Source organism: Macaca mulatta, chromosome 1 (genome assembly GCF_049350105.2).
Source record: "Macaca mulatta isolate MMU2019108-1 chromosome 1, T2T-MMU8v2.0, whole genome shotgun sequence".
Classification (NCBI taxonomy): domain Eukaryota; kingdom Metazoa; phylum Chordata; class Mammalia; order Primates; family Cercopithecidae; genus Macaca; species Macaca mulatta.
The window spans coordinates 229,045,146-229,061,539 of record NC_133406.1 but is presented as its reverse complement, the minus strand read 5'-3'; the positions used below and the strand labels follow the sequence as shown (position 1 = coordinate 229,061,539).

At 53.7% G+C, this 16,394-nt stretch overlaps 2 protein-coding genes across 10 annotated transcripts in view; one reads left to right on the top strand and one right to left on the bottom strand.

Annotated features, from left to right (window-relative positions):
• Positions 1–60: 60 nt before the first annotated feature.
• MAD2L2 (mitotic arrest deficient 2 like 2) lies at positions 61–16,362 on the bottom strand. Of its 4 annotated transcripts, none has more exons than XR_013414411.1 (9): positions 5,554–5,663; positions 5,078–5,129; positions 4,870–4,988; positions 3,111–3,182; positions 2,414–2,514; positions 1,615–1,713; positions 1,231–1,304; positions 661–753; positions 61–397 (listed from the first exon to the last, which is right to left on the bottom strand). XR_013414411.1 is itself a non-coding variant. In XM_015151698.3 (9 exons), exons 2-9 carry the CDS (start codon positions 5,115–5,117, stop codon positions 356–358), a joined length of 636 nt encoding a protein of 211 aa, XP_015007184.1. In that variant the 5' UTR covers positions 5,118–5,129; positions 16,218–16,362; the 3' UTR covers positions 61–355.
• DRAXIN (dorsal inhibitory axon guidance protein) overlaps positions 5,554–16,394 on the top strand; it is a 44,747-nt gene continuing 33,906 nt past the window's right edge. For 3 of the 6 annotated variants that reach the window (XR_013407807.1, XR_013407813.1, XM_077974125.1), the window contains exons 1-2: positions 5,554–5,850; positions 6,771–6,881. Coding sequence is in view for 2 of the 6 variants with exons in the window: in XM_077974123.1 (XP_077830249.1) it covers positions 6,989–7,041 (53 nt within the window). In the remaining 4 variants the exon portion in view is untranslated. Of the gene's footprint in view, positions 5,957–6,770; positions 6,882–6,949; positions 7,042–16,394 lie in introns of all 6 variants that reach the window. The other 3 variants (XM_077974123.1, XM_077974124.1, XM_077974133.1) reach the window with 3 other exon arrangements.

Here is a 16,394-nt window from a genome sequence, read left to right as displayed (position 1 = left end):
CCCACCAGGTTTTCCCCTGGCCATACCTGTCCCTCCCACTCTGGTTAATGATGGCATCAGTTCAGCCCAGCCCTTGGGGCCCCTTTATTGAAAGAACTCACAGCACAGTATTTGAGACAGACAGTGTTTGCCGGCGGAACCCCAGGAGGCTGAGAAGTCGAGGTTGCGGCATCCTTCACTGCCTCCTGGGGGAGGCATCCTCCAAGCAGACCTGAGCGGCCCCGGGCTGGGGCGGGCGATCCACACACACAGGCGATAAGAGCACTTGGAATCAGGGCAGCCATGCAGCACTGCCCTAGGCGGGGATCCCCCAAAGTCTGACAGTTCAGGCATCAGTGAGGTGGCAGATGCCCCCTCAGCTGCCTTTGTGAGCACGCTCTTCCACGTAAAGCTGCATCTGACGAACACAAACAAACAGCCACAGTCAGCAAGACAGCCAGGGCATCCCTGCTGGAGGACACAGAAGCACCTGGTGGGCAGATCTCCGCCAAGGGTGGGGCCTCGTGGCCATAGCCGAGGTGGAGAAGAGTAGAGACGGGAGGAGCCTTCCACCAGGCATTCCCTCGTTCTCTCCCCCAAGCCCTCTAGTAAGGCCTCAGTGCCGGGCCTCACTTCCTAAGCAGCCCCTAAATAAGCTTCCCACGTCCCCACGAAGCTCACCTTTAAAATGTCCGACGTCATGGTTTTTAGTGGTATCAGACGGGGGTCATGCATGTGGACATCCTGCTCATCTGCCAGGATCCAGGGGAAATCCTAGGGAGGGGACAAAGGTCAGGGGGGTGACGGAGCTGGGCCTTTGCCTGCCCTTACTTTGCTGTCCCTCCCACTCCAGACCAGGGGCCTACAACCTGAGCCTCAGAATCACTAGGAAGCTGTTGGTGATGCAGACCCCAGGTCCCCCCATCCCCCACAGAGGCCAAGTCCATAGAACCCAAGGGACAAGCCCCAGGCACCAATGCTGAACCTGATGGGCCAGGACCCCTCCCTGGAGAGCCCCCACTTCAGAAGAGCCAGGATGAGCTGGGGGCCTCAGCAGGTGGCTCCACCTGAGCTCCTCACTGCCCCAAGTGCCCAGATGGAGCAGTGGCCAGGCCTGAGGACCTGCTGGGTACCAGGCACTGCTGCACCAATATAATGGATGGCTGGCCACAGGCAACGCCCCTGCCTGCCTGAAACTGCCACATCACGTTTCTAGAGCCTGCACCCAGACCCAGACCCGTCTCATCTCACCTTGATGACCTGGATCTTCTCCATATTGCGAGTGGCGGCTTCTCTTGTGTGCACTAGGACTGTGAAGGTACAGCCTGGAGAAGCAAGAGGTTGGTGGAGGCTCCCCCGCCGCCCTGGTGCCTGCCACTGGGCCCAGCCTCTTCCCACTTCCCTTGCTGGCTCGGCAGCACCCCCAGAGCAGATGGCAAAGCAAGTGCTAAGAAAAGCCCCAGTCAATAGGGAGATGGAAGCCAGGTGGAATCAATCAGGGAAGCTTCCCAGAGGAGGTGGACTCTCAGGGTTAGGAAGAGATGAGTCTCAGAGCAGCCAAACATGGACCTGGGAACACAGACCAACCCGAGACAACCGTGGAAACGCCAAGGGAAGAGAGGGTGGGGAGTGGACACACCTGGGGGGTTGTGGTCCAGGACGGCATCGCACACACTGATCTTCAGGATGAAGGCTCGGAGCAGCTGCTCCACGTGAGACAACAGGGAGTCTGAGCTGAGAGGAGAGGAGGTCTTCCCATCACACTGGCGCCCTCCCCTCCACCCCAGGCATCAAGCCTGGATGCAGACCTGGGGTACAGAACCCCCTCCAGTGCCTCTGAGAGTGCTGCATGCCTAGGACCCAGCTCCCTATCCGGTCCACACAATTCAAACCAGCAAGGGAGTTTACAAGAAATGCCCAGCCCCACCCCAGACAAAGTCAGAATTTGGCGGGGGGCAGGGGAGATAGAGGTGATCTGAGGAGGCCTCCCTAGGTGGTTTTAATGTGCAGCCAGGCCCAAGAACCAGGACGCCAAGCCAGGAGGGGAAAGGGCTTGCCTAAGGCCACACAGCCTGTGGGGACAGGTTGGGCATAGATTCCAGTGCCCTGACCTCACCATCAGAAGCATGCAGTTGACCAACTAACATATGTGCCAAAGGTCAACTTCAAGTTGACTGGACACTTGCCTGAGGAGTCAGAAAACTGGTTCTGTGTCCTGGGCTCTGCCCCTACCCAGGTGACCCTGGGTAGCTCATGTCATTTCTCTGGACCCATCTCAGCTGCTCACAGGCTGTCCCCTTGTCAGGCTGGCGCATCTTGCCCTTTCTCCTCCCAGGCCTTTTCCAAGGTATTCAAGGGCTGCCTTAAAGGGGTGGGTGTGTTGCCAGAGACAGACCTGCTGCCAGCTAGTGGGCGAGGGGCAGGGGCAGCCCACCTGATGGACAGCAGTGGAGGCTGGGTGATCTCAAAGACGAATTTCTCCACTGGGCGGTGCTCTTTATCCAAAATCACCACCACCACTTTCTCCACATCATTCTGCAAGGAGAGGAACCCCCGCTGCAGAGCCAGACACCCCACCCCCACTCCACCACCCCGCCTCCACCCCCTTGCCCAAGGAAGGAGGGGAAGCGGCCCACTCACAGCCCTGCTCAGCTGCTAGGCTGGTCGTCCCCAAGAGCCCAGATAGCACGGGTTTGAGAAGCTGGCACCCTCCGGTATGAGCGGTGCAGGCTGAGGGAATAACCAGGCCCCAGAGGGAAGGTCCCAGGAAGTCTGAGATCAGGACTAGATGGGGAAGAAACCCTGAGGGGCTCAGCTCAGACAGAACGTTTAGCGTGGAGAACAGGGAACGGATGTGAGAAAAACCCAGAGCCCACCAGGGCAGTCCCTCCTCACAGCCAGCTTCAACCCAGGTTCCCAGGCCCCAGGCACCCTGCACATGGCCCACATGCCTTGGAGCCTGCCCCTGGGTTGGGATGGTCTCCAGGGTGCAGGGAACAGGCTTCTGGGTATTGGAGCCATGAAGATGCCACAGAGTCCTAGCATCACCCCATCCCAGAGTTGGACCGTGAGCATAGAGGTACAGGGGTGAGCATGGGGTGAGGTGGCTGGGGAGCCCAGTGCACCCTCACCTTCTCCAAGAGTGGCTTGACGCAGTGCAGCGTGTCCTGGATATACTGATTCAGCTCCGGGTGGCAGGACATCTGCACACAACACCATGCGGCTGGTGAGGCCCAAAGCACAGATGGGGAAACCATCCAACACGACCAGGAGCCCAAGGCCCTGTCTGCCTTCCGTCAGAGGCCCAGCAGCTCTCCAGGGCCCCCTACCCAGAAGACCCCACTTTCCCTCAAGAGGCTAACAACTGTGAATTTATCCATGGAGAAAGAAGTTAGAAGATAAGAACTCAGGCTGGGCGCAGTGGCTCACTCCTATAATCCTGGCACTTTGAGAGGATAAGGTGGGTGGATCGCCTGAGGTCAGGAGTTTCAGACCAGCCTGGCCAAAATGGCAAAACCCCGTCTCTACTAAAAATACAAAAATTGGCCAGATAAGGTGGCATCTGTAATCCCAGCTACTCGAGAGGCTGAGGCAGGAGAATCACTTGAACCTGGGAGGCGGAGGTTGCAGTAAGCTGAGATCAAGCCACTGCACTCCAGCCTGGGCAACAAAGCAAGACTCCATCTCAAAGAAAAAAAAAAGATAAGAACTCAATCCCAATATGAGCATTTAATATACCATTAGGGGTTCTTAATGTGGGGTCCATGGACTCCTCCAGAGTCTGAAAAGTCCCTAAAGTTGTATCTTTGTGCACGTGGGCATTTTTCCAGAAAAAGGATCCAGAAAAACGTAATCAGATTTCAAAAGTTAAGAACTAAGGAACTGTGAGGCCTCAGGTAAATTCCTTAACTTCTCTGAGCTTCAATCACTTCATCATAAAGAAAAAGTGAGTAAATGTCAATTTTTTTTTCCTTTTCCCTCTAAAGGTGACCTTCAACAATGTACTATGGGTTTGTTGTTGTTTGGATACTATGGGTTTGTTGCTGTTTGTTTGGATAAAGCCATCAAATATCGCCAGTGGAAAATGCAATTAATACATGTAACATACAGAACATCATAGCTTAGCCAGGCCTACCCAAACACACTCAAAACACTTACATTAGCCCACAGTTGGGCAACATTATCTAACACAAAATCTATTTCATAATAAAGTGCTCATGCCTGTAATCCCACCACTTTGGGAGGCCAAGGCGGACGGATCACCGGAGGTCAGGAGTTCGATACCAGCCTGGCCAACACGGCGAAACCTTGTCTCTACTAAAAATACAAAAATTAGCCCGGTGTGGTGGCACACGCCTGTAATCCCCAGCTACTCGGGAGGCTGAGGCAGGAGAATCGCTTGAACCCAGGAGGTGGAAGTTGCAGTGAGCCAAGATCATGTAACTGCACTCCAGGCAGGGCGACACATCGAGACTCAGTCTCAAAAAATAAAATAAAATAAAAAATAAAGTGCTGGCTTGGCCTGAAGTGGAAGAGGTTTTTTTTTTTTTGAGACAGAGTTTCGCTCTTGTCACCCAGGCTGGAATGCAGTGGCACAATCTTGGCTCACTGCAACCTCCACCTCCCAGGTTCAAGCGATTCTCCTGCCTCAGCCTCCTGAGTATCTGGGATTACAGGCGTTAGCCACCACGCCCAGCCAATTTTTGTATTTTTAGTAGAGAGGGGGTTTCATCATGTTTGTCAGGCTGGTCTCGAACTCCTGACCTCAAGTGATCCGCCCGCCTCGGCCTCCCAAAGTGCCAGGATTACAGGCGTGAGCCACCACACCCGACCGAAGAGTTTTTAAAAGTCTACCCTGTACCCACTCTGTGGTTCTGGGACGTGCCTCACCTGGACCGGCACGTTGTACTTCTTGCGTTTCTGGAAGATGCCCACAGGGTAGACCTCGCGCACGTAGAGGATGAGATGCACAGCCACCTCCAGGAACTCGCAGAGCACATCGGCCACCACTGCAGGGGGCACAAGCCGGTGGTGCGCTCCGGGAAGCCCGCCAGCCCAGACGCCCCCGCCCCCGACCCCGCAGGTCCAGCCTCCCTACCTTGGCCAAAGTTGAGGTCTTGTCGTGTGAGCGTGGTCATCCTTCCCGCTACCTGAGTGGTGGGGCAAGGGCAGAGGGTAGTTCCAGACACCCAGGAGCCCAGAACCCGCTCGCCTCCACCGTCTCTTACGTCCCCACAGTCCGTGGGAACTGGGGCATGACCTCCCGCTTCGCACAGGCTCAGAGCAGCTGGGAAGAACCCCCAACCCGACGCTGGCGTCCGTGCTTGGGGGCATCAGCCTCTATCCACTGGCCGCCCGCGCCCCCTCGCTCCGCCGTCTCGGGGGATGTAAAGATCACAGCGGTGCCCCCGAAAAGGGCAGGGCCGCGGACGCAGAGGGAAACAGCTGGATGCGCAGGGCCGGCAGTGCAAAGCGGGACACGCGGAAAGCAAAGCTGGGTTGGAATAAGACTCCGCCCCCTGCCCGGCCGGATCCCTCCCGGCGGGAATCCGCCCCCTCTCCCTCCCCTAGTACCAGCTCTGGGCTCGGTTCCTGCCCGAGATCGGGCCCGGCCCCGCTGCGGGGAGCCACCGACCGGACCGATCGCGCCTCCCGCTCAACCCGGGGCCTCGGCGCCGCTGGGTGACGTTCACGGCGCTCCGGCGGGTCCTAGAGCCCGCCCCGCCCAGGCCACGCCCATTCCCGCGCAGTCCAAACCCGGCCTCGCACAGGGCGGTTCCGCCTGCGGGGACTAGGCTCCGGGGGGCGGGGGCCGGGTCTCGGCGTCTGGCAGGGGCTGAGACCCGCCGCTCCACCTCCCTTCGACTTCAGGTGGGCGCGAAGAAAACACAACGTTGATCTCCAAGTTCCATCGGATTGCTACATATCTTCCCCCGAGGGCGTTTCTCTCGCTTTAGCACGCGCCGGAAGAGGGCGGGTAGGGGTTGCTGGGGAGGGCAAAGGGGAGGGTGCAGCTGGGGACTAAGGGCAGCCACATCTGAGCTAACCCGAGTCACCATTCCTGCAGCTGCCCACCTAAAAGAGGCTCCTCTGGCTCGGGGGCGGGAACAGGGGAGGACAGGGTTGCACCGGTTGTCAAGACCCGGGTGAAATTTTAAAAATTAAAAAAAGAGGGCGTGCACCGGCGCCGCCCCCGCCCCGCCCCCACCGGGTACCTAAATACAGCCTGGCCTGACGGCCCAACAGGATGAACCGTCCCCGCCCTACGCTTCAGAACAATAGCTGACCTTTATGGAGCTCCAGCCGAGTGCTGGGCACTGGGCTACGTGTGTCCCTGGATTATCTAAGTCCCCGGAGTAACTCCATGAGGCAGTTACTCTGACTGTTCCCTTTATACAGATGAGTGAAGCGAGGTGCAGAAGGGTGAATAACCTGCCGGAGTCTCCCAGCTAGTGGGGTGGGCGATGGCCGAGGTGCCTCCTGCCGCTACCTTTTACTGCTCCGAAGTCCCCCACGGACGTGGACTCCGTCTGGAAGTCCTGAAAGGGCCCTCAGAGATGATATTATTAAAATAATAAGAAATGACTAGCATCGAGTGCTTCTTATGTATCAAACACTGATTCCTGTAATTCCCTCCTTAACCCTAGCAGCTAAATCTCCACTTTACAGCCCCACTTTACAGATGGTTAAACAGGCCCCGAAACGTTCTCTAATTCGCCAAAATCACATAGTGGGAATACAAACCTAGCTCTGATGCCTCTTCTGACACCAGGGCTTCCACTTATTTACAGCCCCCTTATTTTACAACTGAGAAAACTAAGATCTGAGAAGCAGCTACGGAGTTAGTGGGCAACAAGTCAGGACCAGAAGCCAAGAAGACTTTGTCTGCGACCTCCAGGGAGGTAAGAGCTTGTTAATCCCATCCGTCTGTTTGGTCACAGATCTAGCCAGGCTTGTTTATCATTTACAGCTCATTATAGGAGACCCGGATCCCTCCCCCGACCCCCTGATGCCTTCAAACCTGCATTTCCAGACTTCTAATGGGGAGAGAAAAAGTAACTTGTAAGTAACCCATTAAGCTAGGAATGTCAGCAAAACATTTCTTCAAATGCAGTCCTAGGAAATCTGCATCAGAATCCCCCAGGAGCCCATTAATCACAGCTGCTGTGCTGCCCAGAGCAACCTGATCGAGGTGGGGTGCACAGCAGGGCACTGGCCCTTTAACAAGCTCCCCAGGGGCCCGGATGCCCAGCAAAGTGTCGGAATCGCCACAGAGGTTTGGACTGTTCCCAGAGAATATCTGCATTTTGTAAAAATATGATGCATTTTGTAAAAATATGATGCATTTTGTAAAATTGTGATGTAAAATCATCCGTCCAAAGGGACGGATGATTTTGTTTTAGGAACTGGTGCATTTGGCAGCACATTCTGGGGACAGCAACCCTTCTCAAGACGTGGGGATCCTGCCCACATCATGCCATTTCCACACAGAGCTGGCCAAACAGCTCACTGGCTTATAGACAGTGTCCCGTGGTTCCCTGAGATTGACTCATTGCAGAACTTGGGAAAAACAAGCGTCTTTCCTTTCCCTCTCTGGAGGCTGCTTAAGCAGCTTTTGTATTGGTGACAGGCAGTGGCGGTCATAGGGGGCAACTCCTTGCAAAGGAGCCCTTCAGACTGGGGCCTGGGGTGGGGAAACTGAGAGTCAGGTGACTCCTGTGGGATGGCCTTCAGGACACAGTGTGAGGGGCACTGGGGCTCAAGTCAGGCCCTCCGTCCATGGACTCCCAGCCCCAGCCCTCTGCCCCGAGAAGACACAATACAAGCCACCCATAGAATTCCTGACACACAGAGCTAAGAACGTGAGAAAAACCTTGGGGGACATAAACTCAACCCTCATTTTTCCTTGGGGAAACTGAGGTCCCAACAGCTTTTGACACTGGGGTACCCACCTTGTCAACTAGAAACCTGTGGATAAAAATATCTGGGTTTGCAAATATCGTATGTTCTCACTTGTAAGTGGGAGTTAACCTATGGGGATGCAAAGGCATAGGAATGATATATTGAACTTTGGGGACTCTAGGGGAAGGGTGGGGAGGTGAGGGACAAAAGACTATGTATTGGGTACAGTCTACACTGCTCAGGTGACGGGTGCACCAAAATCTCAGCAGTCACCGCTAAAGAACTTATCCATGTAACCCAAAATTATTGCAATTAAAAAAAAAATGTCAGCTGGGCGCGGTGGGTGGCTCGTGCCTGTAATCCCCGCACTTTGGGAGGCTGAGGCGGGCAGATCACCTGAGGTCAGGAGTTCGAGATCAACCTGACCAACATGGAGAAACCCTGTGTCTACTAAAAATACAAAATTAGCCAGGCGTGGTGGCACATGCCTGTAATCCCAGCTACTCGGGAAGTTGAGGCAGGAGAATCGCTTGAACCCGGGAGGCGGAGGTTGTGGTGAGCTGAGATCCAAGATCGCACCATTGCACTCCAGCCTGGGCAACAAGAGCAAAAACTCCATCTCAAAAAAAAAAAAAAAAGTCTGGGTTTGGGGCCTTGGGTTCAGATCCAATCACAAACAGAAGGAAGGTGGGCTAGGAAGCAGATGGGTAGGGATTCAAACCGATCTGACCCCAAACCCCCAAAAGGCTTCAGTCTCATTAGTGAAATGAACAGGCCAGACAGATGTTCCCTAAACCTCTGATGGCCTCAGGTTCCATGGGGGTGGGAGCAGGGGCAGGGGGCCGAGTCAGCATGGGCCCATCCGGGGAGCTCTGCCAACGCTCCATCCATGGGCTCCTCAGCATCTGGTTTTGCATATCTTAATCGTATCAGCATGATGGATGGTCACGGGATCCAGATTACATTATGGGGTTAATTTATTACATTTTTGAACACCCGTCTGCTGGGAAACTGTTGTTCAAAGTTATTTGCATATTTTTCACCATAATGACAATATGTAGGAAGGCAGCTGGGAAGGAAGGATGGGTGTTTAGGGGGAGCGAGAGCTTATTTGCCAACTAGAGCAGGTCCCTGAGGATCTGCAATGGGGATGGAGGGAAAATCACTCCCAAGAGACATTGAAGTGGAAACTGAGAAGGTGAGCTGTGAGCACCAGCCCAGCAAAGAGAAAGACCTGCACGCGCAGAAGAGGACTGCTGGGGTTTATGGAAAACAAACACACAGTGAGTGAACCAGGTAATAAGGTTTCCAGCCCCCAGAGGTGATTCCAAGACCCCTCCCATCTCCACCAGGCTGATGGCAGAATGAAGGTTCCCAGGACACCAATCACATGGGTATGGGGGACATACAGAGTGAGCCACACATAACCTGGTGACAATCTCCTGATACCCTGATGCTCAGGGGCCCATCCAGTTGCAATGACCCTGGGCAGGGACCCAGCCTCATTCATTATTTCAATGCAGTGCCTAGCCAAATTCAGGTTCTCTCTCTCTGTCTTTTTTTTTTTCTTTCTTTTCCAGAGACAGGGTCTCTCCTTGTCACCCAGGCTAAAGTGCAGTGGGGCAATCATAGCTCACTGCAGCCTGAAACTCCTGGGCTCAAGAGATCCTCCTACCTCAGCCTCCTGGGTAGCTAGGATTACAGGTGTGCACCACCACACCTGGCTGATTTTTAAAATTTTTTGCAGAGGCAGGATCTCACCATGTTGCCTAGGCTGGTCTCGAACTCTGGGGCTCAAGTGATCCTCCTGCCTCAGCCTCCCAAAATGCTGAGATTACAGGCTTGAGCCACCATGCCCAGCCCAAATTCAGGTTCTCAGCGAATGTGTGTCAAATGAGTGGATGAAAGAATGAGTGACAGAGGAATGAAATGATGGTGGACAGTGGCTCATTACCACTTGCCTGACTTGAATCTCAACTGAGTCTGGATGAGGAGCAAAAGACATTGGCTTCAGTGCCTGGGCTATGGGCACTATGCAGAGAAAAGTTATTTTCAAAAACAAAAGCAAGGGCTGTGGCATGTTCCCTATGGTGTCCCCAGCACCCACTCGTCCTGCTCATGTGTCCAGCCTGCTGCTTCTCTCCCCAATGCTGCCCCTTAACTAGCTGTGAGGCTCTTCTTTCTCTGAACCTCAGTTTGCTCATCTGTAAAATAGGATAATGGTAGTTCCAATTTCATAGGATTGAGCAAAGAGCAAATGCTTATGTCCATGTTCATATTTATAAAAAATATAAAGTACACAATGCCAGGCACAGTGGCTCACTCCTATGATCCCAGGTTTTTGGGAGGCCAAGGCGGATGGACCACTTGAGCTCAGAAGTTCGAGACAAGCCTGGGCAACATGGCAAAAACTCTACAAAAAATATAAAAATTAGCTGAGCATGGTGGCATGCACCTGTAGTCCCAGCTACTTAGCGGGCTGAGGTGGGAGGATCACTTGAGCCCGGGAAATCAAGGCTGCAGTGAGCCATGTTTGTACCACTGCACTCCAACCTGGGTGATAAAGTGAGACCCTGTCTCGAAAAATAAATAAACAAATAAAATGCACAATGCCTGGCACATAAATGCTCAATTAATGGCTGTTATGACAATGATATTAAGGTCTATATACACTATTTAAGCCCCCAGAACAAACACTCTGGACAAGCTGTCATGCTTTTCAAAACCCCATCCAAACCATCTTTAGCGGCCTCCCCATAGCTCCATTTCCATTTCCCAAGGCAGCAGGCAACTCCCAAGCTGCCCTAGGGAGGACACGTATCATCACGGAACAAGACGCCTAAAGACAAGGGCTTCCGGCCGACAGCTCCTCTCCGCTCTCATCTGCCTTCTGGTGTGAGGCCTGACCTGGTCAGCTGTCCCAGATCTCGGGGTTCACTGCTGACCTGAGATGGCTTTCAACACTGCAGCCAGAGCAAGGCCCTCACCCACCATTCCCTCTGTGGGATTCTACTGATTCCCAGTGTTGCTGACCCTTCAGTGGTCAGGGGGACCTTGCTGGTCATCTGCTCTTTTTTCATAGAGACAGGGTCTCACTGTGTTACCCAGGCTGGTCTTGAACACTTGGCCTCCAGAGTTCCTACCTCAGCTTCCCAAAACTCGGATTACTGGCATGAGCCACCACGCCTAGCCTGGTCGTATGTTCTTAAACTTTGGGCTTCTATACAGAGACACAAAATGTCTCTTTCTCTTTTTTTTTTTTTTTTTTTTTTTTTTTTGAGACTGAGTCTCACTCTTGTCGCCCAGGCTGGAGTGCAATGGCGTGATCTCGGCTCACTGCAACCTCCGCCTCCTTGGTGCAAGCGATTCTCCTGCCTCAGCCTCCCAAGTAGCTGGGACTACAGGCATGTGCCACCACACCTAGCTAATTTTTTTGTACTTTTAGTACAGACAGGGTTTCGCCATGCTGGCCAGGCTGGCCTTGAACTCCTGACCCCAAGTAATGTGCCCGCCTCGGCCTCCCAAAGTGCTGGGATTACAGGCTTGAGCCACTGCCCCTGGCCCAGAGACACTAAATGTCTTACACAACATCAGGAGTGTCCAGATATATTCTGCAGCCATCCTGGGCCACAAGATAAGAACTTTTGATCCAGCTCAACTGCCATTAAAAAAAAAAAAAACTTCTCTATGGAGATATAATTCACAAACCATAAGCCGGGCGCGGTGGCTCACGCCTGTAATCCCAGCACTTTGGGAAGCTGAGGCAGGCGGATCACGAGGTCAGGAGATGGAGACCATCCTGGCTAACACAGTGAAACCCCGTCTCTAGTAAAAATACAAAAAATTAGCTGGGCGTGGTGGCGGGCGCCTGTAGTCCCAGCTACTCGGCAGTCTGAGGCAGGAGAATGGCGTGAACTGGGGAGGTGGAGCTTGCAGTGAGCCCAGATCACGCCACTACACTCCAGCCTGGGGGACAGAGCGAGACTCCCAGACTCGTCTGAGAAACAAACAAACAAACCATGAAGTTCACCTTTTCACTGGGTGCAGTTCAGTGGTTTTTAGTATAGTCACAATGTTGTACATCGCTACTTTGTCATTCAGAACATTTTCATCACTCCCCATGTCTTGAGAAGGGTTGTTAATGCCCAAAGTGTGCTGCCGGGTACATCAGTTCCGAAACCACTAATCTACTTTCTGTTCCATGGACTGTCCAATTTTTTTATTTTTAATTTTTTTTTTTTTTTTTTTTTGAGACGGAGTCTCGCTCTGTCGCCCAGGCTGGAGTGCAGTGGCCGGATCTCAGCTCACTGCAAGCTCCGCCTCCCGGGTTCACGCCATTCTCCTGCCTCAGCCTCCCGAGTAGCTGGGACTACAGGCGCCCGCCACCTCGCCCGGCTAAGTTTTTGTATTTTTTTAGTAGAGACGGGGTTTCACCGTGTTAGCCAGGATGGTCTCGATCTCCTGACCTCGTGATCCGCCCGTCTCGGCCTCCCAAAGTGCTGGGATTACAGGCTTGAGCCACCACGCCCGGCCAATTTTTTAATTTTTTTAATTTTTTTTTTTTTGAGACGGAGTCTTGCTCTGTCGCCCGGGCTAGAGTGCAGTGGCCGAATCTCAGCTCACTGCAAGCTCCGCCTCCCAGGTTTATGCCATTCTCCTGCTTCAGCCTCCCGTGTTGGGACTACAGGCGCCCGCCACCTCGCCCAGCTAGTTTTTTGTATTTTTTAGTAGAGACGGGGTTTCACTGTGTTAGCCAGGATGGTCTCGATCTCCTGACCTCGTGATCCGCCCGTCTCGGCCTCCCAAAGTGCTGGGATTACAGGCTTGAGCCACCGCGCCCAGCCAAATTTTTTTTATTTTTAATTTTATTTTTTGGAGACAGGGTCTCACTCTGTCACCTAGGCTGGAGTGCAGTGATGTAATAGCAGCTCACTGAAGCCTCAACCTCCTGGGCTCAAGCGATCCTGCCACCTCAGCCTCCCCAATAGCTGGGGCTATAGGTGTGCCCCATCACACCCAGCTAATTTTTATTTTATTTATTTATTTTTTGAGACAGAGTCTCTCTCTGCAAATCAGCAAACCTGCTAAAAACCTAAGTCGGATCATGTCTCTGCTCTGCTCTTGGTCCCTCTAAACAACCCAAGTCCTCCCCGTAGCCTTTGCAGGCTCACATTGTCAGAGGTGTCTGAACCAGAGCAACCTCATCTTGAGTAGGGGCTGGGTAAAATGAGGTTGATACTTACTGGGCCATATTCCCAGATGACTAAGGCATTCTAAGTCACAGTATGAGACAGGAGATCTGCACAAGGTACAGGTCATAAAGACCTTGCTGATAAAACAGTTTGCAGTAAGGAAGCCAGTCAAAACCCACGAAAACCAAGATGGCCACGAGAGTGACCTCTGGTCATCCTCACTGCTCCACTCCCACCAGCACCATGACAGTTTACAAATGCCACAACAACATCAGGACATTACCCTATATGGTCTAAAAAGGGGAAGCAAAGGCCGGGCACAGTGGCTCACCCCTGTAACCCTAGCACTTTGGGAGGCCAAGGCAGGCAGATTGCCTGAGGTCAGGAGTTTGAGACCAGCCTGGGCAACATGGCAAAACCCTGTCTCTACTAAAAATACAAAAAATTAGCTGGGCATGGTGGTGTGTGCCTGTAACCCCAGCTAATTGGGAGGCTGAGGCATGAGAATCGCTTGAACCTAGGAGGCAGAGGTTGCAGTGAACCGAGATCATGCCACTATAGCAGCCTGGGCAACAAAGTAAGACTCTGTCTCAAAAAAAAAAAGATGGAGGGGCTGGGTACTGTGGCTCCCGCCTGTAATCCCAGCACTTTGGGAGGCTAAGGCAGGTGGATCACCTGAGGTCAGGAGTTCAAGACCAGCCTGGCCAATATGGTGAAACCCCATCTCTACTAAAAATACAAAGTTAGCTGGGTGTGGTGGTGCGCACCTGTAATCCCAGCTACTGGAGAGGCTGAGGCCGAATTGCTTGAACCTGGGAGGTGGAGGTTGCAGTGAGCCAAGATCGTGCCACCGCACTCCAGCCTGGGTGACAGAGCAAGACTCCGTCTCAAAAAGAAAAAAAAAGAGGGGAGGAGGCATGAATAATCCATCCTTTGTTTAGCATATCATCAAGAAATAACCATAAAAAGGGGCAACCAGCAGCCCTCAGTGCTGTGCTGTCTATGGAGTAGCCATTCTTTTTATTCCTCTACTTTCTTTTTTTTTTTTTTTTGAGACGGAGTCTCGCTCTGTCGCCCAGGCTGGAGTGCAGTGGCCGGATCTCAGCTCACTGCAAGCTCCGCCTCCCGGGTTCACGCCATTCTCCTGCCTCAGCCTCCTGAGTAGCTGGGACTACAGGTGCCTGCCACCTCGCCCGGCTAGTTTTTTTGTATTTTTTTTTTAGTAGAGACGGGGTTTCACCGTGTTAACCAAGATGGTCTCTATCTCCTGACCTCGTAATCCGCCCGTCTCGGCCTCCCAAAGTGCTGGGATTACAGGCTTGAGCCACCGTGCCCGGCTATTCCTCTACTTTCTTAATAAACTTTTTACTCTATAGACTTGCCCTAAATTCTTTCTTGTGCGAGATCCAAGAACCCTCTCCTGAGGTCTGGGTCGGGACCCCTTTCCTGTAACAACATGGTCCTACCCCAGCTCCCCGTCTGATGTCACCTCGCTCTGTTCCAGCCTGACTCTTCTCCCCCAAACACACCAAGCACACTCCTGCCCCAGGACCTTTGCACTGGCTCTTCTGCTTTCAATAGTCTTCCCACAACCACGTGGCTCATTACCTTCTTTTCTTTGCCAAAAGAACTGCCCCACCAAAGAGGCCTTTCCTAAAAACTTTATGTAAAACAACACCTCTTCCCTTCATGCTTTGTCTGTAATGTGCTTTCCTTTTCTTCATAGCACTAATCACCACCTGACATCATTTATTTTTATTTATTCACTTATCTTCTGTCTCCTTCACTAGAATCTGAGTTCCATGGGGGCAGGGATTCTTGTCCACGTTATTTACTATCCTACCTCTGGTGCTGGCCCATAGTAGGTGTTCAACCGGTATTTATGGGATGGGTGACTCAAACTTTTCTGTGAATAAACAGTCCAGTGTTCTCATCAATCCATCCTGGTGCCCACCAGGCTAGTAATATCATAGTAACAATGGTAGCTAATTTTTCAGGAGCATTTGCTATGGACCATCCTTAGAAACGTTATCTCCTTACACAGGGCACTGCGTTCAATACTGGAACCCTGAAATTTAGGTATAATCATGAGCTCAGAGGTTAGGCGACTTGCCCGAGACCACAAGGGACGGCATCAGAAGAGGAACACACAGACATTTAGCCTGACGGCAGAACTGTGTTCTAAAACCTCAAAATCGTAATTTGCCACCCGCTGGAGAAAGAAAACAGTCGAAATGGAAGCCACCTGGAGAGCTCAGGGCCCCAGGTGGGAGTGCTGCTTCCCACGTATGGGAGTCCGGCCCTATCGCTCTTTGATCTTTGCAGCGTCCGTGGCCCCACCGACCCCGTCGTGAGTTATGGGAGCCACGGGACCCATAACCCAGCATTCCCGGACTCCCAGCGTCGTCAGGACACGGCGCCCCGCGCGGTGATGGATGAGCCGGCCCCAGCGCTGGCTTTGTCCGGGTTGGGCCGGTCTGAGAAGCTTCAGGCTGGCTTTGGACGGGGCGTGGCGACAGCCGGGCCGCGCGTGTGTGTGTGTGTGTGTGTGTGTGTGTGTGTGTGTGTGTGTGTGTGTGTGTGTGTGTGTGTGTGTGTGTGTGTGTGTGTGTGTGTGTGTGTGTGTGTGTGTGTGTGTGTGTGTGTGTGTGTGTGTGTGTGTGTGTGTGTGTGTGTGTGTGTGTGTGTGTGTGTGTGTGTGTGTGTGTGTGTTGGGGCCGTTGTCTTTCTCCCTTCCCTATCGGGAAAGGAGGCACGGGTGCGCCGTCGGCAGCACTTTGAACACCCTTTGTACCCCCACATCCAAGAGCGACCTCTCGGAGAACCCCGCCTGCCCACTCTGCGCACTTTCTGCGGCTACAAAGGCCCCGCCGTTCCCCGTCCCGCCTCCCCAGCCCTGGGCATTTCTTCCGTCCCTTTTGACAGTCTAGGCGGAATAATCCTTTTGCGGACCCGGGCCCCTGCCCAGCCAGACGCGGCCGCAGCTGAGCGCGCAGCCTCGCTCCATTGTTGGGGTCCACCGAGGACCCCCCGCCGCGGCACTTTGTCGCCCGCCCCCCGCGGGGCCGCTCCAGATGCGCCACCGCTGCCGGAGCCCCTGCCGTCCCACGCGCCCTGGGCCGCGCAGAGGCGGCTCTTACGCACCGGGAGGAGTGGGCCCGCCTCGCCCGGTGCCCGCACGGCTGCTGGGCTGCGCCCGCCTTTGTCTGCCTCCTTTGTCTGCCCCGCGCCCTCGCGGCGGCGGCGCCTAGGCCTCTGGGGAGCTGGCCCAGAACGCGAAGCGCAGCTGCCGAGGGCGCGCTGGCCGGGAGCGCGCGGGGC